Here is a 17,573-nt window from a genome sequence, read left to right on the forward strand (position 1 = left end):
TTCCTCACCTCGCTCCTCAGTCCCCAACTCTCGAACCCTTCTTTTTATTCTCTTGCTTGGGCCGATCCATTACCCCCCCTTGCCATTGCTAGCCTGCAATGCCCCTTCCGTGATTCACCAGAATCCAGGCAGACTGACTCGGCATGGGACACACAATTTCATGCCGGGCTTCCTGGGTGGGCGGCTTCTTTCTCCACGCTCTCTCGTCGCACGTCCACCATCACCTCCCTCACGGTCTGGCTCTTGTACCCTCTCCACTTCCGCATGGGCAACTTGGCAGCGTACATCTCGTCGATTTCGGCAGCAGAGCGCGCCATGGTTTCCGGGATGTAAAAGTACGACCAGATGACCGTGACGAAGACGCACCCCCCGAAGATGAACGCGGCTTGGGCCCCGAGATTGCCGGCATCTGGGGCGGTGATCTGTGGCACGGCAAAGGTCGTTATCACGGCCGTGCAGTATGACCAGAAGGTCGACCACGCCATTGTCGGTTCCCGGAGGGACGGCGTAGGGATCTCTGCCGGGAGAAGGAAGGCCCTGGTGGTATCAATTGTTAGCTGCATACCTCCGAAAAGAGCTGCCTCAAGTTTCTTGACTTCTTTCGTCGGGAGCAGGCAGACTTACAGTGACTGGAATGACGCGGCGTTGAAGAAAGCAAAGACGATGAATACCGCCGCGAGACCCAGCTGTTGGCCTTTCGTCGTCAAACCCGCAGCAGCGAGACTGCCCGCGGCCATGTCCAAGACGAAGAGAATCGAGAACCCCGCCAGTGCGACGGGTCTTCGACCGACCTTGTCAACCAGTACAGGACCGACCATGGTGCCGAGAAACTGCAAGCATGTGATGATGATGGTGATTTGGAATGGGTCGGCGACGCCGCTTTGCACAAGGATGACTGTCGAGTATGTCTGCATGAGGATCTGGCCGCCTACCTGACCGGAACATAGGAGCGTGCCAGCGGTCAGTGTGCGTTGCAAGTGGGTGCGATTCAGGATGTCCCAGAATCTAGACTGCTCACGCCGTTCACGCTCGGCAACAACGGCCGCCTGGCTGAGGGATAGCTCAGTCTCAACGAGCTCCGTGGCATTATTGCGAAGTGCCATGAGCGCCCGTCGCGCGTCGTCCAGCTTGCCATTTTGAACGTACCAGAGCGGTGACTCGTAGCAGAACAGCATCAGAACGCCAAATACAACAGGACAGGTGGCCTGGATGGCAAGGGGCACCTTGTACTGACGACTGTCATCGATCTTTTCGGTCCCCCAAACGATGGTAGTGGCGATAATAGCCACCACACATACTCCCGCAACACAGAAGCCAACCGCTCGGGCCCGGATATGGGCAGGCACCAGTTCAGTGAGGTAGAGTGGTGCCGTGGTGGTCAAGACGCTGATCCCGACATCTAGAAGAATCAGCTCGGGCACGCAGGAAGCTGATATTCCGGGAGTTGCTTACAGTTCCAGAACCTGCCTACCACCAGTGCGCCAATGTTGGGTGCAAAGACTTGCAGGATCGAACCAGGCGTACACAGGCAGAAGTATGCCAACATCATGGTCTTCTTCCGCCCGATGCGTTTCATCAGAGGCACAGCAACAAAAGAGCCACTTGCAGCTGTGAAGCCATCAGAAATGTCCAGATCTGATCAATGCTCGAGGCAATGACGTCGCCGAACAAATGTGTAGTGGATGGGGCTATTTGATTTCGACAGATGGCTAGGTAGATTGGCCGAACCTACCTCCTACGAGCGGTACTGTGACAATCAAGTCCAGGTTCCGGGCCAATATGGAAGTCAGTGACAGTATTGGAAGGAGGATCCATAACATCACACTCACAGTAAATGCGGGCCCGTGTCCCTGGTACTTGAGGATGAAGAGAGGTAGCGCCAGAAGAGGTGCGACAAAGTTATTGTCGTAGCCGTACAGACCCAGAGAGAGCCCGATAATTATCACTGCGGCAATCCGTGTCAGAACTATACAGAGGAGGGTTCGGCTGAAGGCTGCTTGCACTTACTGTTAACGATGAGCCGCCAGTTCCAAAACCCAGTAGGATGGTGAACGGGATCCAAGGCGGGTTCGGCATGGACACCCTCGTCGACGCGCTCCTCATGCGCAGCAGCATGGTTTTTGGCCCCGGTGAACGCCATGTTCTGTGTGGTAGTGATCGATGCAGTGTATCGCAACCGGGGCGACGTCTCCGGGGTAAGGGGACTGATATACCTCGCTATCGAATGGCAACGCTCCTGTTCTAGCCCCCTTGCTGGGTCCACCTCGCTTGCCCATGGGGAATTTTCCAGTCCAGCGTGACCAAGTCGTCCAGCTCCTTCTGGATTTACGCGGGGACCTGGGGTCAATGTCGCCGTATCAAGAAGCGAGAAGATTGAGGCAAAGGAGACGCTAGCCGCTTGGAGGATTTCCTCAATCGGGATTTCTCCATTCGTCAAAATTCCAACCTCAGACCAAGGGCCGAGGTCATCTTGGGAAAGCACATCATGACAGCGCTGGGATCAAAGTCTTCAATGAGCTCGAAGCAAACCAAACCCTCGACTTCAGTGCAAATCCAGGAAGATGGCTGAAATTGCTCTGCAAGAGCCAGCCATCGCGGTGGCCGAGCCCGTCCACGCACAAGGCCAGGACAAGCCCCCAAGCGATGTCTCGGCTCTTGAACTGCTCTGTAAAGCGTTGGGCATGGATCTGCACGCAAAGAACCCGCTAGAGGCGCCTGATGTCGACTTCTTACAGGTGTGAAGTCTCCAGATTGCACACTGGTTCGTCACTGACTTGTTCAGCATATGGCTAGACTCCCTGTGGACTTTACTGCTGTCCCCAATGGCGCTGACGTGGAAAACATGCGGAAGTGGATAGATAGCACGTTGCTGCACGGGCCGCTCGCTGAGGCTCGACTACAATGTGATCTCAAATGTCAACAGCCACCAGTTCCGATCGACATACGCAACATCTCTGTGCCATGTTCCGATGGCAGTGGACACAAGTTCGGGATTCGCATGTATGTCCCGAGGATTGCAAGAAACGAGGGAGAAGCGCAAGGAATGCCTGCCATCCTGATGTTACATGGAGGAGGTTGGATCCATGGGAAGCCGGAAGGCGACGAAGGTTAGTCCTGCTTTGTCACGCTCGATACACCCTGCTTTTCGTCGCTCACAATACTGCAGCCTTTTCGATTCATCTGGCATCAGAACTGCGAGCAGTGGTGCTTGGTGTCGACTACCGGCTGGCCCCTGAGCATCCGTATCCCGCTGCTCTTGATGACTGTTGTGAGGCATTGGAATGGGTAGGCATCCGCTCCGAAGTGTTGTACCAGACGTTGACATGATCGATCTAGGTGACCAGGCATGCTTCAGAATACAATATTGATGCAAGCAGGATAGGCATTTGGGGTGCATCTGCGGGAGGGAATCTTGCGGCGGCTCTTGCAATACGGCTGTCACAAGCAGCGTCATCCGAGAGGTGTCGAAGTCTTCGGCTAGTCAGCCTCGTCGTCCCTGTAACTGCGCATCCGAAAGCGCAACTTACGTTCGAGCGCGACCGCACAATTGGAAAGAGTCAGAATGGACTGTCTTTCGATGATTCTCAACGTGCCCCAGACGCCGTTGTCAAGGATTTCGAGAAATTATACGGTTGGTCCTGCTTCACGGCGTTGAAAGCGATGTCGTTGCTAATGTCAATGTTCAGAACTGTACACAGGCGGTCGGACTGATCCCTGCGACCCTCTCCTGTCCCCCCTAATGGCAAAGCTTGACGCCAGTCATCCGCCCACACATGTGACCGTTGCTGCATGCGATCTTTTGAAGTTCCAGGGCTTGGCATATGCGCAACATCTCCGGTCAGCTGGGGTCAAGGTCGTTGAGGAGGTCCTGCCTGGTGTCCCTCATGGTTTCACCTTTCCTGTCAATGCCGAGGTGACGAAGTCCTGGTTAGCCAGGCAGGTGGATGCGTTTGGTGCAGCGTTCGCGGGCAAGCCTTCTTGAAAGAGCGCAAATAATCGCGGTCATGAACATTCAAGTTAGATCGACCAACCAGTTTAGATCTTCCACACCAGAATTGTCAAAATCTTCGTCAGCGCACGTATATGTGGACAGCGGCATCGCCACGCATGATGATTGCTGTGGCGAGCAAAGGTAGGAATGCAGCGTCGGCTCGTTATCGGGGCCACCTTCCATTGGTCCATCGATGACCGGGTAGAGCGTTGAAGGTATTGTGGAGACCATGGGTAGAACGACATCCGCAAGTTCAGGTGCGAACTGTCTTTCATGGTCCTCCCTGATGATGGCACTCACGAGACCAGCAACTTGGTAGGACGGGCACCTGCCTCCTGAGAGGGCGACAATGTTCTTCGCAAGCCCTGACAATTTGCCCAAACCCACGATTCTAGGCTCGCCCTCTTTGAGCAAGCAGATCCAAGCTAGGGCGGCGTTGCCCAGACCCTCAATGGTTGATTGCCTCAATTCCTCGACGCCTGTTCGCTGGCGAAAGCCGGATACAAGCTTAGACGAGAGTTGCCATTGTCGACTAACAGCAACATCAGCAGCCTGGATCCTGCAATAACGGTGCATCTCAAAGGCTGCTCCAAATAGCGTTTTCATGTCAGTTTCTGATGCGGTGCTAATGATCCGTAGCGCCTCTGTGTCCTCTGCGACGTGAATCTCTGTAAGTCGATCAAGCAGGTGCAGTGCAACCTGCTCAGACTGTTCACTGGTCTCGATTCTTAAAGGCTTGATCGAGGAGTGTTCGAGGTTCACCATTGGCTTTTTGGCTCGACGTCTCCTGCCTTTGCCTGCATAAATTGCGAAGCTTGCCGCTTCGGTGTTGTACAGGACCTGCTCAATGTGCATCCTCCTGGCCTCCTCCTCAGCACCAACAGGTTGCACTGTTTCCATTAGCGACAGAGCCTCGTCGAGGTATAAGAACGCTCGATTGTGCTTTTCGAGCACATTGTAAGATGTAAACAAAAACAGCGAAATGATCACCTCGTCTAGCGTTGGGCACTCGGCGAAGTCATAACAAAGCCGTGATCTCTCCACTTGCTCGATGAACTTCTTGAGATTCTCCGCATTGTTGGAAGTCATCCGATGCTCCCCAGCGGCCGTTACCATACGTACCGCAAAGAGAAGAGTCCGGAAGTCGGGTGCCACGCTCCATTGGGGCTCGAGAACAAAGCGAGAAAGAAGGTCAGTATACGTCAAGACCGGGAAAATAACGTGCATGGTCTCGAAGAAGTGCTGTACGCTCCGCCAGATCTCGGTATCTGGCTTCGGCTCGAATGGTGATTGCATTGCCACTGTCGGGGAAATAGGCAATTGGTACGGTGACGGAGCGGTGGTAGCTGCATTGTCGAGGCGGTCCGGCAGTATTTGCGGCTCCAGCGTTTCGGAATCCTTGGATGCAGGTTGCTCGGTGTCTAGAACGGGCGTCAGAGCCCAGCTGCTAAGGGAGAAACCATCGAGACGCTGATGGTCCTTGGGAGCGTCTGCGACCGGATCCAGACACCAATCTGATGTGCTGTGCACCATATCATGTCGCTCGAGCGTACTGTCTGATTGGAGGTGACCATAAGAAGAGTCTGATGGAAGCTCGGATCTGTCAGAGTTTGCAAGACTGGATTGAACGCTCGGTAAATTCCGCGGCGTTACTAGTGGGGAGGGTTTAAAGCTGATCACTGTCTCATCATAGGGAAGGCTCGAGCGGTGTAATTCTCTGTGTACACATTAGACAGTATCGACTTGACAGGGGCAAGAACTTGTTTGCATACTGCTTGCTAGGTCGCCCTCGCTTGGGACGTTTCTCATCGTACTTGCATATCGAACCAGCCCGGCGACATTGGTCACAAGGCAACGACACCGAACCTTTGTGTTTGGCAGGCGTCAAGCTTCGACACTAGGGTGCTCGTCAACTGGCAATCCGTGGACACGCGGGCTTTGAACGCACTTTGATCTTGAACCGACGACAGCGATCACAAGCGCGATCCGCTGTCGAGGGAGTCGTCGAAGATGGTCGGTTGGAAGGAGCAATGGTGCTATACATCGGGAAGGATCAATGGGCGACATCTCATCCCGAATTAAGTCCCTTGTTGAGAACGTATGAACTTGTGGGTGGACTGTGGGAAGGTGTGTACTCGAGAGGGACGAGAAGTATTGATGAACTGGATGGACTTACCTCGGCGGAGGAGAGAAAGTGGCTGACTGTGGCATCGGCTCACCTACGGTTTTCAGTTTAGGCCTAGACGTGCCTTCTAAACAGGCTTCAATGCCCCCTAGCCCCCTGACTGGACCGCCCGTTGAGCGCCAATGCCCCCATTAGCGGTTCGGGGAGCCAGCCAAGCCGCTCTCACGGGCACTCTGTAATTACTGTGAGCCGTGATTCACAGTGAGCCTCGTGACCCGGTCGGATTTCTTGATCGTGTCGAAGTTTACGTGTTCTCCCCAAGCTCTGAACAGCCAGCCATTACAGTAACTAGTGTTGCTCCCCCTGATTTCCTGCTGTCACTGTTCAGTTGGAAAGTTAGATATCTGCGCATTTTGCCACCATGCGGGTGATGCCAAGCCAGGTACGTGAGAGAGAGGATGAAGTGTGGCATATTTCTGATAACAAGCCACGCTCACTCGAGCATGACGGATCGTGTTGTGAGCCTCCTCGAAGCTTGAAGAGTCCGTCTGGTCCATCCCTGCTGCACTATGGGACCCTGGAAGACTGCCTTGCGTTTTGAGCATCTGCACACTGTACATCTCCACTACCATCTTCTGTGGGAGTCTATATCTGTGCTCGTTGAGCAGCAAGACCCCAAAAGCCAGAAGTGCACCCGCTTCGCCAGGTGGTCAATCATATTATGCGACGGACCTATGAGTCTAAGATTCGGAGCATCTGTGGCAGAGCTGAAGGTATTCCTATCCCATGTCCAAGATCGCTATCACCTTTTCTCAACATTCGGCATATTGGATGGTAATGATCGACTTGCTCCTTCACTTGCGATGCACCGTTGCAGGAAATTCTTCAACGACATCTTCGAGGAAGACGGGTTCATCGATACCAGCCACAATTCACGGTCAAGCATACTGCCAACTCAACGGGGCCGGCGACGGCATGGAATGTCATCGCTTCTGTCAATCTCATAGAGATGTGGTGGGCGCGGAATACCCTCGCTGCATTTGGGTAGAACCACCAGGTCTTGGTGAGAGGACTCTTCTACTCGGAGCCGCTTTCATGGTGAACGGAGCCATGAACACCTTGGCGAAAGCATGCCTCCCAAGGCTCATGTTGTGACGGCTCCATGTACGCTGGTTGGTCTGTTGCAAGCTACATCTATAAATTCACTCACCTTCCACCAACGACCCTGACTACCAGAAGATTTGACCTTTGCGTGGGACGAATGCGAGCACGACATAGCTGGTGAGTCAAAATGTCGGATGGGTCAACACCACCCTGCCCACCGCCCAGACATCTGGTAGAATCTATACAAATTCGCTACTCGCACGCCAGCCTTCTCCCAGCGCCGCACTTGAACCCCTCATCATCCATGCTTATCAACAAGATCGTAACAAGATAGGGGATGGGAGGTACAATGACGCTCGGAGACGTGGTGAATATCAGCAACGGCACGCGTGTGAGAAGCAATGGCAATCGACCCGTAGCAGAGGATTTTGACGTCTTTCAGTTTTCCACGGTTCCGGTATCGAGCTTTTCATGCGCGCTACAAGTCGACGACTCGCTAACGGTCTCCTCCTGGTCCATTTTTGGTTGGTTATCATATACACCGCAACTGCGATCTGGAGTGGAGATGGGCATTCAAGCGTTACTGTCCTCCCAGAGGTCATCGCTCTTAGCATGGATTTCGAGGTCCAGCCAATCGCTGGGTAAACATGTGCGGAAGTAGCACGGCTCCATGCGTCCAAACTTATTATCAAGATCGGAGGGGCACCTCATCTCGAGCTCGTCATCAACGACGAATTGCCTTCCGTGCTCGTTCGGAACGGAAACTGTGTCAACGCGAGCTTTGGCCTGAACAGACGACATTAACTGCATGGTGGATGATATGAAGTTTGTCCTTCGACTCTAGTCGACATGAAGGAGTGGGAGAAGGACAGGTTTCGAGAATCCAGTTATGAATGCGGTATGCGTCGAATGAGCTCAGTCTGAGCTTCGAGGAGATTTAATATTGGTTGACGTCCCAGTTCCGACTTGTCTCTGTCGCGCCAACGCACTACAAGGCTCCTCTGGCACATGAATTCTTGCTGTCACCACTTGGCATGCTTTCATGTCGCCTTTTGAGAGCATCAAGATAACCAAAGAATACCCCTCGTGATATACGTATTCACCAAGGTCGTGCAAGGTGTAGGTATCTTGAGTAAACCAAAAATTACGCTCTAGAAAGGTGAACAAAACCAAAAACAATCAACAGCTAGGATTCCCAAGTGGTCACCCACCTTAGTACTAACTAACCGGCATGTGGCTTAAGTACGGCTGAGCGAACGGGAAGCCCTGTTTTCCACATCCTATGGTCGATTGCGAAGAAGAATATTTCTCTTAAATATATATCTCTATTTCCAAGCCCGCTAAAACCGCGTCACTTACCCTGCCCGCAATATCCTGTGGCGTTCCCCGTGGCGGGCAAGCGATTGACAACAGAATAATTCCCATTATCCCAATCTGATCGCGACCACCGCTCAATTCTCTGAACCGATGCAGCAATGACTCTCTGGGGTCAAGACACGGTCAAAGATGTCGCTGAATCTGTCGGAATTTACAACTTCAACAAGGAAGTCAACACCTCCCTCTGCCGCGATGTGGAGTACCGCATCTCGCAAGTCCTCCAAGAAGCCCTCAAGTTCATGAAACATGCCCGCCGCACGATTCTCTGGTCGCAAGATATATCGCAAGCCCTTCGCGTGCTCGACATTGAACCACTCTACGGCTATGAATCTACCAGACCGCTGAAGTATGGCCAGGCGTCACTGGGTCCTGGGCAACCGCTGTTCTACGTCGAGGATGAAGAGATGGACTTCGAGAAGCTTATCAACGCGCCGCTACCGAAAGTGCCCAGAGAAGTGACATTCACAGGTGAGTGATCGCTCTTTACCATTGTGATGAGCTGCGTCTGACCTGACTACAGCGCACTGGCTTGCCGTCGAGGGCGTCCAACCCTCAATACCTCAAAACCCAACCTCAAATGAAGCGCGGAATCTCGAACTCATACCGAAGGGACCGAACGCGAACCACGCGCTGGCTGCTATGAGTGGCGCAGACAACACCACCACCAAACCTCAGGTCAAACATATCCTCTCCAAAGAATTACAACTGTACTTTGAGAAGGTCTGCTCATCGGTCCTGGATGAGACGCAACTGGAATATCGCACGGCGGGGCTGGCCAGCTTGAAAGAAGATCCAGGTCTACACCAGCTGGTGCCGTACTTTGTGCAATTCGTCGCAGAAAAGGTCACGCATAACTTGAAGGATCTGTTTGTGTTGACTCAGATGATGCTGGTCACGGATGCGTTGACAAGGAATGAGAAGCTCAATCTGACACCATACGTATGTGATCAAGGAACGGCCAAGGTGAGGGATAACTGACAGTCGAACAGGTGGCATCCATGGTCCCTCCCGTATTGACCTGCTTGATCGGACGAACATTGGGCACAGGCATAGGAGCACTCGATCACTACGACCTGCGAGATCTAGCTGCGGCGTTGCTGGGCCACCTCTGCAACAGATACGCCAAATACTCACATAATCTCAAACCTCGGCTAGCACGGTCGTGTCTGAAGACCTTCCTCGACCCCAAGAAGCCGTACGGAAGCCACTACGGTGCCATCCTCGGATTGAAAGCCGTCGGTGGCGCCGAAGTGGCCCGCCAGCTCATTCTGCCCAATGTCAAAGTCTACGGTCAGCTCCTGGAAGAGGATATTCAAGAAGGCAGCGTGAAGAAAGCCGAAGCAGAAAAAGTGGTTGCCGCAATTCTGATTTCTCTGCGAACACTGGTGGATGACGATATCCCGATGATGAACGGCCATTCAGAGGCCTCTGCTGCCAACATGCGAGCCAAACTCATTGAAACTCTTGGCGAAGTGGTTGGCGGAAGAATAGCGGACTCTGGCAATATACCGTTCGCCAAAGCCGTGCTCGAGGGGGATTTCGCAGCGTTATGAGAACGTGGCGGCGTGGTTCCGAAGCATCAAGCGTGGCGTTGGGTCTTTTCGTCTTGGAAAGGGAGAGGGTCACGATCTTGATACCCGACGGTTGTCTGCATCTTTCGCGTTTCGAGAATGGGTTCGCAAAAAGGGTGTGCATCAGGTCATTAACTAAGGCTGGCTCCATATCTCGCCTGGCTTACTGGTTGCATGCGGTGTATTGCAAGTGCGTCCATGGCACATGCTTTGGAGGACCTGGGGGGGATTGATCGTCGATCAACCCTGAAGGGAATGAGGCTGAGAAGGACCGCAAGGAACTTAGCGAACCTGGTACTTTCGGAGGGATTCTTTTGCTACGGCCGAAGATTTGCCACAGCTGCCCTGCGCCCTGCGTTGCCCTGCCCTCCCCTGCTCCTGCGCAGGCTCGCCAGGTCACTGGATATGTAAGACCACCATGTTGTAATCATTAAGCAGAGAGGCGGATAGCCAATGAGGACGGCCAAGGTCAGATCCAAGACGAGACGAAACACCAGGCGCATCTGGTCCGTGTGTGCTTTTGAACGCGACCACCACGGGCGTTATATTGGCGTCCTGACAATGTTCCTCAGGTTTCTCGGCAGTTTCGGGGCTTCAAGGTGGCTGACTGAAGTTATCGACTCGGTCTCCGAGCACGAGCACCAGTCCTGTTCCATCCGACTCTTTCCTTTTTGGCACCTATGGGGACGCAGCAGTGGTAGGGCTGATGTTGGATGAAGTCAGCCCCTGCGCCAAGGTGTTGTACCTGCAAGCTTGTGTAGCTAGCGAGATTGGCTTCGGTTCCTGTAACGATCCTCCGGGTGTTTCTGACCACTCACGCTGACGGCACGCATGCATGCTGGTTGTGGCTGGCAAGAAACCGATTACTGAACGAGGCAACTATGCCTCAGCGGCGACGGCTTTGTTGTTCCGTCGTCTTTTGTCGGCCGTTTCGAGGTACTGATCACCCAACCATCATCTGATTATCAATTCACCGTCTACGAGGTACATGCGAGTAACTCGTAGGGGGCCGGGTTTTGTGGGACACCTACTGTGTTCAGGGTGAGTGACATCCTCAAGCCCCGTTGGCATCGCTAGCCGCTGATAGCATGGCGGTGACCACTTGTTGGTTCCCATCATGGAAATTCGATAGCTGCTCTCCCACTGCAAATCGAGCCACGTCTGCGTCGCCGAGCACGTCCAGCCCGTTGGGATTCTGGCCGGAAACATGACACGAAGGCGCAGGATCAGCCCCCAGCGGACCTCAAATCTCCTTGACTCGGTTCCCTCGACACGCGTTCCCCGCCCGACATCAGCCTCAGTGCTTTGACGCTATCATTCACTCGTCTGTCTGATGACCCATGGGCAACTGCGTCGTTACGGATCTCCCTGGCCCCGCCGTTCTCGGGATCTGCCAGAGACTCAAAAGTCCCTCGTTCCCCATCCACACCGCCGGTTGGTTTACGTATCTTCGCCTGAGCCGCAAGCAACAACACCTTCGTCACTTCTTCCCGCTTGCTCTTCCTGTACCATATGTTTGGAGAATTGTGTCGTTGCTGCAAAGTATGAAGCTCCTCAGCCTCGCTGGCGCTGTTGCGTGGTTCGCATTTAACCTCCACCGGGCCACTGCCTTGTCGAATATCACCTTCTACTCGGACAATGCATGCCAGACCTTCAAAGGCTGGAAGACCGGTCCCGACGATGGAACATGTACACCGTTCCCGACAAACGTGCAGGGCTATCTCAGTTTCATGGTCACAAGTCTGGACCAAACGTGTGCAGGTAAGTGGGAGCGGGCTGGGCGCAACGTCAAACCATACTAACGTACACACAGTTACGGTTTACGGCAGCGATGTGGCCTTTTGCAGTTCCACCACCCTATTCCTCGCCCCCTTCTCCGACTGTATGACAGCCACGAACGTGAGCCAATTCTCCGTCGATTGTCAGGACCTATCAGTTGCGACTTCGGCAGTGCCATCCGTGGTTCCGACCGGAGCACCTGATCCTACTGGTTCGACCGCGAATGGTACTTCCACCGGGATCAGCAGTGACGATACAGGGTTATCTGGCGGCGCCAAAGCCGGCATCGCCGTTGCCGCAGCGGTTGTGGGGCTAGGACTCATTGCGCTGTTGGTTTTCTTTGTCGTTCGAAGCAACCGCAGGAAGAGAGCAGACATGGAAGCCAGAAGGGCTCATGAAATTGATTCTCAACCCGCTGCACCGCCCTATTCCGAGCTGCCACAGAATGAAAAGAAGATCGCGACCGAGATGCACGCAGCCATGCCCCAAGAGATTGCTTCGTCGGTGATGACGCCGGTGGAAGCTCCAGGAGACGAACGTTGGGGTCCTCGACAAGAATTACCGGGCGACTGGGTACCGACCCCGGTGGAAGGGTCCCATGCTTCACATCAGCCGGGTGATTCCAACACAGTGGTGTCCTCGGAGGACACGACAGTGGTTGGCGGTGAAGGCAAGCTGAATTCAAAGATTCGCGGTGTATCACAGCCCTAGAAGTGGCATGACGAACTTCGACTGAGCCGAGGGAAAGCGTCCTGAAGCTCCCATCCTGATGGGAGATGAATACCCCCAACGTGGAGTTAGACGAGGAGGCGACATAAGGTCAACATGCCCGCTACCAGTTTACACGGAACGCCTTGTTCACCATCTCAACACCAGCTGGAACACGATTCGACCCTCCACCAAAGTCGAAGCTGACCTCTTCGGTCTCAGCACCGCCAGATGCTAACGACCCTCGGTACAGCGTCCGCCCTTAAGCCTCCAGGGTAGATTATTACAGGAACCAAGTCGAAGAAATGACAACCACGACGTAATCAGACGATGGCTTTCCCCACGTCTGGATACGCCAAACTATGTCGATCTTGACAACAAGATGAAGCATCAATCAGCACATTCCTTGCTTTGGCTGTTCACCGATCCACATGAGTCCGCGCCTGATCGACGAGAAGCAACACAAAGTGCAAGCACACCAATGTCGCACCACCCATCCGATATCCCCAGGCCATCCGCTACTCACTCAACTTTATGCCGATTGACTGCCCACTCGTCGCCAAGCGATGACAATGCACATGGAAGCAGGAGAAGCTCAAACCACAACACCTACAATCTGCCGCGAGGAGGGTAATGTCTTTTTCATCGTCCTCAATGGAGCGTGACACTCCGACTACCTAGGATCCTGCCCACTTCCTGTTCTTTGACCTCGCCTAGTCGTGGGAAACCACCTCGTGGCAAGAGGTCGTCACAGAAAAGCTGCATGGGGTGCAATTCGGACCGCGCATCCCACCGACAGTGCGAATCAATAATATCTTGGAGTTCATCTGCCATCTAGATAGACAGCGAGGCGTTAATCAGAGGGGGGGAGAATTCTCCTACAAATCAGGATCCAAGAATCCTCACTTGTATTATTACTCAGTATCCAAGTCTGCTACTACCACAGCACGGAGTACTGTACTCTGTACTCTGTACCATTCCTAGTACGAGTAGCCGCAATACCTCCACCACTATTACCACCACTACGAGTACCATTACCTACCTACCTCGATACTAATGACGGACGAAAGTCCTCTGCCCCTGCTTTGGATTTGGTCCCAAGGTGGCCAGTCTCACCGTTGTCGGGACCCCAGTTTGTGCTCCGTACCGTCAAGCAAGCTGATACGACGTTGCTACAGTACACAGTACACAGTACCAGGCAGTGGTACCGCCCTATCCATCCATCAGACCGAGGCCATGCGTGTGGCTCCAAGGCTGAAAGACGGTCCGTCCGCTTATCCCTCATCCCTTATCCCTCATCCTACTGTGTATTGTGGACTGTGTACTACGTACTTTGTACTGTACAGTTACCTGAGTAAAGAGAGATCCGTGCGCCACCATCGAGCCCGCCCACACACACCCATACACACACACACCCATACACACACACACCCATACACACACACACAGGCACACGTATGTCTACACCCTGCCTTATCTGCACCAATATTTACGTAGACCCGTATCTACAAGCCCGTCTACACGCCCGTCTACACGCCTGTCTACACGCCTGTCTACAGTAGGAATGAACATCCAGACGTGCAGTGCCATGTGTACATTGCTCCGGTGGCCTTTTCCTGGAAACAGCGCTTGCAACTTGTAACCGCCACTACGTGCAGTTCTCCAGACAGAGAGATGAAGTGTCGGTGTCTCACTAATACGTTAGGTGTACGTAAAGCATCTGATCTGATCTGATCTGCTCTCCATGCCTCGCTTTGCCGCGCTTCGCCTTTTGGTCAGAGACCCTGATACAGTACGGAGTACCGTGTGTCTATGTGCTGTGCGCTCCGGTACGACAATTAGCCCACTTGTAGACAGTAGTTGCACCGTCCCAACGATTCCTCACGCGGCATGCTTTTTCAGTGGCTGCATCGCTCGTCTCTCCTCCTCCCACCAGCTAATGCACTTGTCGAGAAACTGGTCCTCGCGCTCCCGCATCACCACCTCCGCTTTACTCGTCTCTTCCTTGACAATCGTGTACGGACTCGTCTCCCTCGGCTGGCCCAAGTCCAGTAACGGATCGAAGCCCTCGTCGCCCATACCCAGCGCAGCCACTCCGCCCACGAGATCGTCAACCTCGTACTCATCGTCTTGGATCTCACTGATCCGCCGGCCGTACGTCCTGGGCGCATAGTCCTCTAGCGTGTCCGGCCTCACGTACCCGTATAGCAAGAACCGGAGGTAATGCTTCTCGAAGCGCATGCCCCGCTTGATCGCCTCCCGCACGATCAGCTGGTCGGGCCGCAACAGGCCGTGCAGTTTGCGACCGATGTCCTCCTCGGTTTTCAGACCCCAGTACTCCAATCTGCCGCGGCCGATCTCGCTGGCCGGCACGCCGAACATGTCGAGGCCCACCTCGTCTTCCTCGGTGATCACGTGCTTCATCCTCACCCACTCGCGGAGGACGTCGAACCTGATCGTCCAGACCTCGCGCTTCAGGACACGGAGAATGCGCGTGAAACTGCGCTGCGCGAGCAATAGCTTGCGCATTCCGTCGCGTTTCTCGCCACTGATCGGGTCGTTGAGTCGCATGTCCAGCTTCGTGATGAAGCACGCGCAGAAGTACAGATCCAGGTCCGTCATGAGGGTCTTGTTGTGCACGAATCCAATGCGGCGCGCGTTGTCGGGGATGTCGAGCATGAACCACAGCCTCTTCAGGGCGAGCGCGCAGCGCGCGGGCAGCGGGATCCCGTCCTCGGCAAACACGGTCATCAGCTCGTGGATCACCTTCTCGCGGTGCAGCACCATCTTGAGCCAGCGGAAGGAGGGGATCTTGCGCGGCGTGCCCTGCTCGGCGAGCTGCGCGTTGGGGTGCGCAATCCGCGCCGCCGGGTCGGACCGGCAGAGGTGCGCGTAGCTGCGGAACATGAATGTGCGCGCCGAGTCCGGGGCTTTGGAGACCGCTTGCCTCAGCATCACCGTCGTGAAGCGCGTGTCCAGAATCACGTGGAAGTCCTTGGAGATGGCGTACAGAGAGATCAGGTCCTTGACTGGTAGGTGGGCGGCCAGCGCGAAGCACAGTTCCGGGTAGAGCAGCAGGCCGTGGAAGATATTGAAGTCTGGGGACCCCGTGTGCTGGTACACATAGCTGGCTGGTGGGAGTATTGCATCGGGACGCTTGCGCTTGAGATTGATGCGTGCGAATTGTTGGGCGCGCTCCACACGGTTGGGCGACGTGTACATGTGTTCGGGAATAAGGGAGTCGAGGTCTGTCCCGCGAAGGCGAGGAGCCACGGTATTAGAAGAGTGGCAGATGCCGTGATGGGCTGTGGGCCGGGGGACGTAGTCTCGAAGCCGTCGGCCGTGTTCGTCACGGTCCATGTCAACATAAGGTGCGTTAAGTACATTTGTTTGGAAGGGTTGTTTGGGTGTCGTCGGATCTTGTTGCCCATGCCGATTCAGAGGCCCGGTATCAGCGTGGACGGCTTGGTGAGCGATGCGTGCCAAGCCGGAACCGATGGGGTGTTGGTACTGATTGTAAGCCGGTTGCTGGATCGTGGAAGGAATTGGCAGATCTTGCGTGAGTCTGAAGTTGAAGGCAAATTGGCCTCCAGCTGTGGTGGCATTGGGGTTTGTAGGGACGCCGCTAAATGTGTAGCTGTTGCCAGGAGGTGCTAGGGCAGAGGGAGCGGTCAGGATCGGACCTTGTGCTGGGATGCTATGAGGATTGTAGATGAAGCTTGGAGGCTGAGAAGTCTGCTGTCCACCAATTTTTGACCCTTGTGGGAGAAGAGCCTCTGCGCCGTAGATGGCTTGTCTTCGCTGGTGTCGTTGTCTCTGAATGTGAAGGCTCGGTTTGGTGTTCTCCTCATCACTCGCACCACAATCTGCTTCATCTTCTCGGCGATCTGCAATCGACTCAACCTCTGTCTCGGCTTCGCTATCCGGGGCGTGTCGCGGTGGTGGAGGGCTCTGTCGGTGGTCGTGATGTTCTCTAGCTAGAAACGCGCTCGGTGGGGCAGGAGCACTACCAGTCGCCGGAGTTTCATTTGGTGTTGTCGTTTGTGCTGGCAATGTCGAGGGAACAGCAGGCCGAATGTTGGACAGTAGAGAGGGACCTTGCTCAGTCGAGGGAGTACCATCTCTTGGAGGGTCGTTGGCTTCTGCCTCAGCCGAGCCATCACCTTCGCCGCCTTTACGAGCCTGTTTGTTAAGTGGACGCAGAATGTTATCAACGACGCTCATTCCATTCGAAAAGAAGCGAGACTTCTTCTTTGGAGGTGGATTGTCGCTCATCTTGAGGGCAGGGTGTGTGCTCGTCAGACCACCAGAGATTCAACGATGGGCTTGGTTAGGAGGTTTTAGGTTGATGAAGTGAGTGGAAGTTAGGAAGGCGTCAAACAAGACGGTCGATACGAGGAAACGTCAGTTGTTCATGAGCGAACAATGTTAAGCGGTGAAGGCAGAACCATTTTTCCCATCCAGGTCCGGCAGAAATGACTCTGATGAATGCTTCACGAAACGATGAGATTTACTCACAGCCGTCAACCTACCAATAAGGATCATGCTACAGCGTTCGAGAGGCATCTACGCCCCCGGTTACGCTCGCGAGTCGTTTACTGATCGGGAGCCACTCTAGCTACTGGTGATGCTGAACTGTGGTGTATGTGATTGTCAGATATTGACCGCTCACCTCCGCTTCATAGAAACGGAGAAACCTGCGCATCTGGCTTAGTGCTTCACCGCTCTAATACGGCGGAGTGCGTGCGATTGTCCTCGCTTGCACATTCCGATTTCCTTCGCTTATCGTCGTCAGTGGCTGCAAGTGCGCGCATCGATCTGCCTGGTTCTTGACGAGATCTCGCTTTCCGATTCCATTTCTTGGACCGTGCCAATCATTTGTTCCAGAGCTTCCGTTAACATGCAATTCTAGCGTTCA

At 54.3% G+C, this 17,573-nt stretch overlaps 6 protein-coding genes and 1 non-coding gene across 7 annotated transcripts; 3 read left to right on the forward strand and 4 right to left on the reverse strand.

Annotated features, from left to right (window-relative positions):
- Positions 1-158: 158 nt before the first annotated feature.
- G647_04088 (uncharacterized protein) lies at positions 159-2,140 on the reverse strand (the record flags this gene model as incomplete). The annotated part of the gene is made up of 5 exons (XM_008728433.1): positions 159-537; positions 625-1,399; positions 1,453-1,608; positions 1,733-1,945; positions 2,008-2,140. The coding sequence occupies 5 exons, from the start codon at positions 2,138-2,140 to the stop codon at positions 159-161; spliced, it is 1,656 nt and encodes a 551-aa protein (XP_008726655.1).
- Positions 2,141-2,561: 421 nt separating this feature from the next.
- On the forward strand, positions 2,562-3,982 carry G647_04089 (uncharacterized protein; the record flags this gene model as incomplete). The annotated part of the gene is made up of 5 exons (XM_008728434.1): positions 2,562-2,735; positions 2,783-3,107; positions 3,167-3,285; positions 3,337-3,631; positions 3,687-3,982. 5 exons carry the CDS (start codon positions 2,562-2,564, stop codon positions 3,980-3,982), a joined length of 1,209 nt encoding a protein of 402 aa, XP_008726656.1.
- Positions 3,983-4,012: 30 nt separating this feature from the next.
- G647_04090 (uncharacterized protein) lies at positions 4,013-5,524 on the reverse strand (the record flags this gene model as incomplete). The annotated part of the gene is made up of 1 exon (XM_008728435.1): positions 4,013-5,524. One exon carries the CDS (start codon positions 5,522-5,524, stop codon positions 4,013-4,015), a length of 1,512 nt encoding a protein of 503 aa, XP_008726657.1.
- A 2,870-nt stretch (positions 5,525-8,394) lies between these two features.
- On the reverse strand, positions 8,395-8,510 carry G647_04091. Its single transcript, XR_573441.1, has one exon. It is a non-coding gene; the product is annotated as a 5S ribosomal RNA (ribosomal RNA).
- Positions 8,511-8,695: 185 nt separating this feature from the next.
- G647_04092 (uncharacterized protein) lies at positions 8,696-10,150 on the forward strand (the record flags this gene model as incomplete). The annotated part of the gene is made up of 3 exons (XM_008728436.1): positions 8,696-9,065; positions 9,118-9,536; positions 9,587-10,150. 3 exons carry the CDS (start codon positions 8,696-8,698, stop codon positions 10,148-10,150), a joined length of 1,353 nt encoding a protein of 450 aa, XP_008726658.1.
- Positions 10,151-11,712: 1,562 nt separating this feature from the next.
- On the forward strand, positions 11,713-12,658 carry G647_04093 (uncharacterized protein; the record flags this gene model as incomplete). Its single annotated transcript, XM_008728437.1, has 2 exons — positions 11,713-11,929; positions 11,982-12,658. 2 exons carry the CDS (start codon positions 11,713-11,715, stop codon positions 12,656-12,658), a joined length of 894 nt encoding a protein of 297 aa, XP_008726659.1.
- A 1,878-nt stretch (positions 12,659-14,536) lies between these two features.
- On the reverse strand, positions 14,537-16,930 carry G647_04094 (uncharacterized protein; the record flags this gene model as incomplete). The annotated part of the gene is made up of 1 exon (XM_008728438.1): positions 14,537-16,930. The coding sequence occupies one exon, from the start codon at positions 16,928-16,930 to the stop codon at positions 14,537-14,539; it is 2,394 nt and encodes a 797-aa protein (XP_008726660.1).
- Positions 16,931-17,573: the final 643 nt, after the last annotated feature.

The sequence above is a fragment of the Cladophialophora carrionii genome (assembly GCF_000365165.1).
Source record: "Cladophialophora carrionii CBS 160.54 unplaced genomic scaffold supercont1.3, whole genome shotgun sequence".
Classification (NCBI taxonomy): Eukaryota; Fungi; Ascomycota; class Eurotiomycetes; order Chaetothyriales; family Herpotrichiellaceae; genus Cladophialophora; species Cladophialophora carrionii.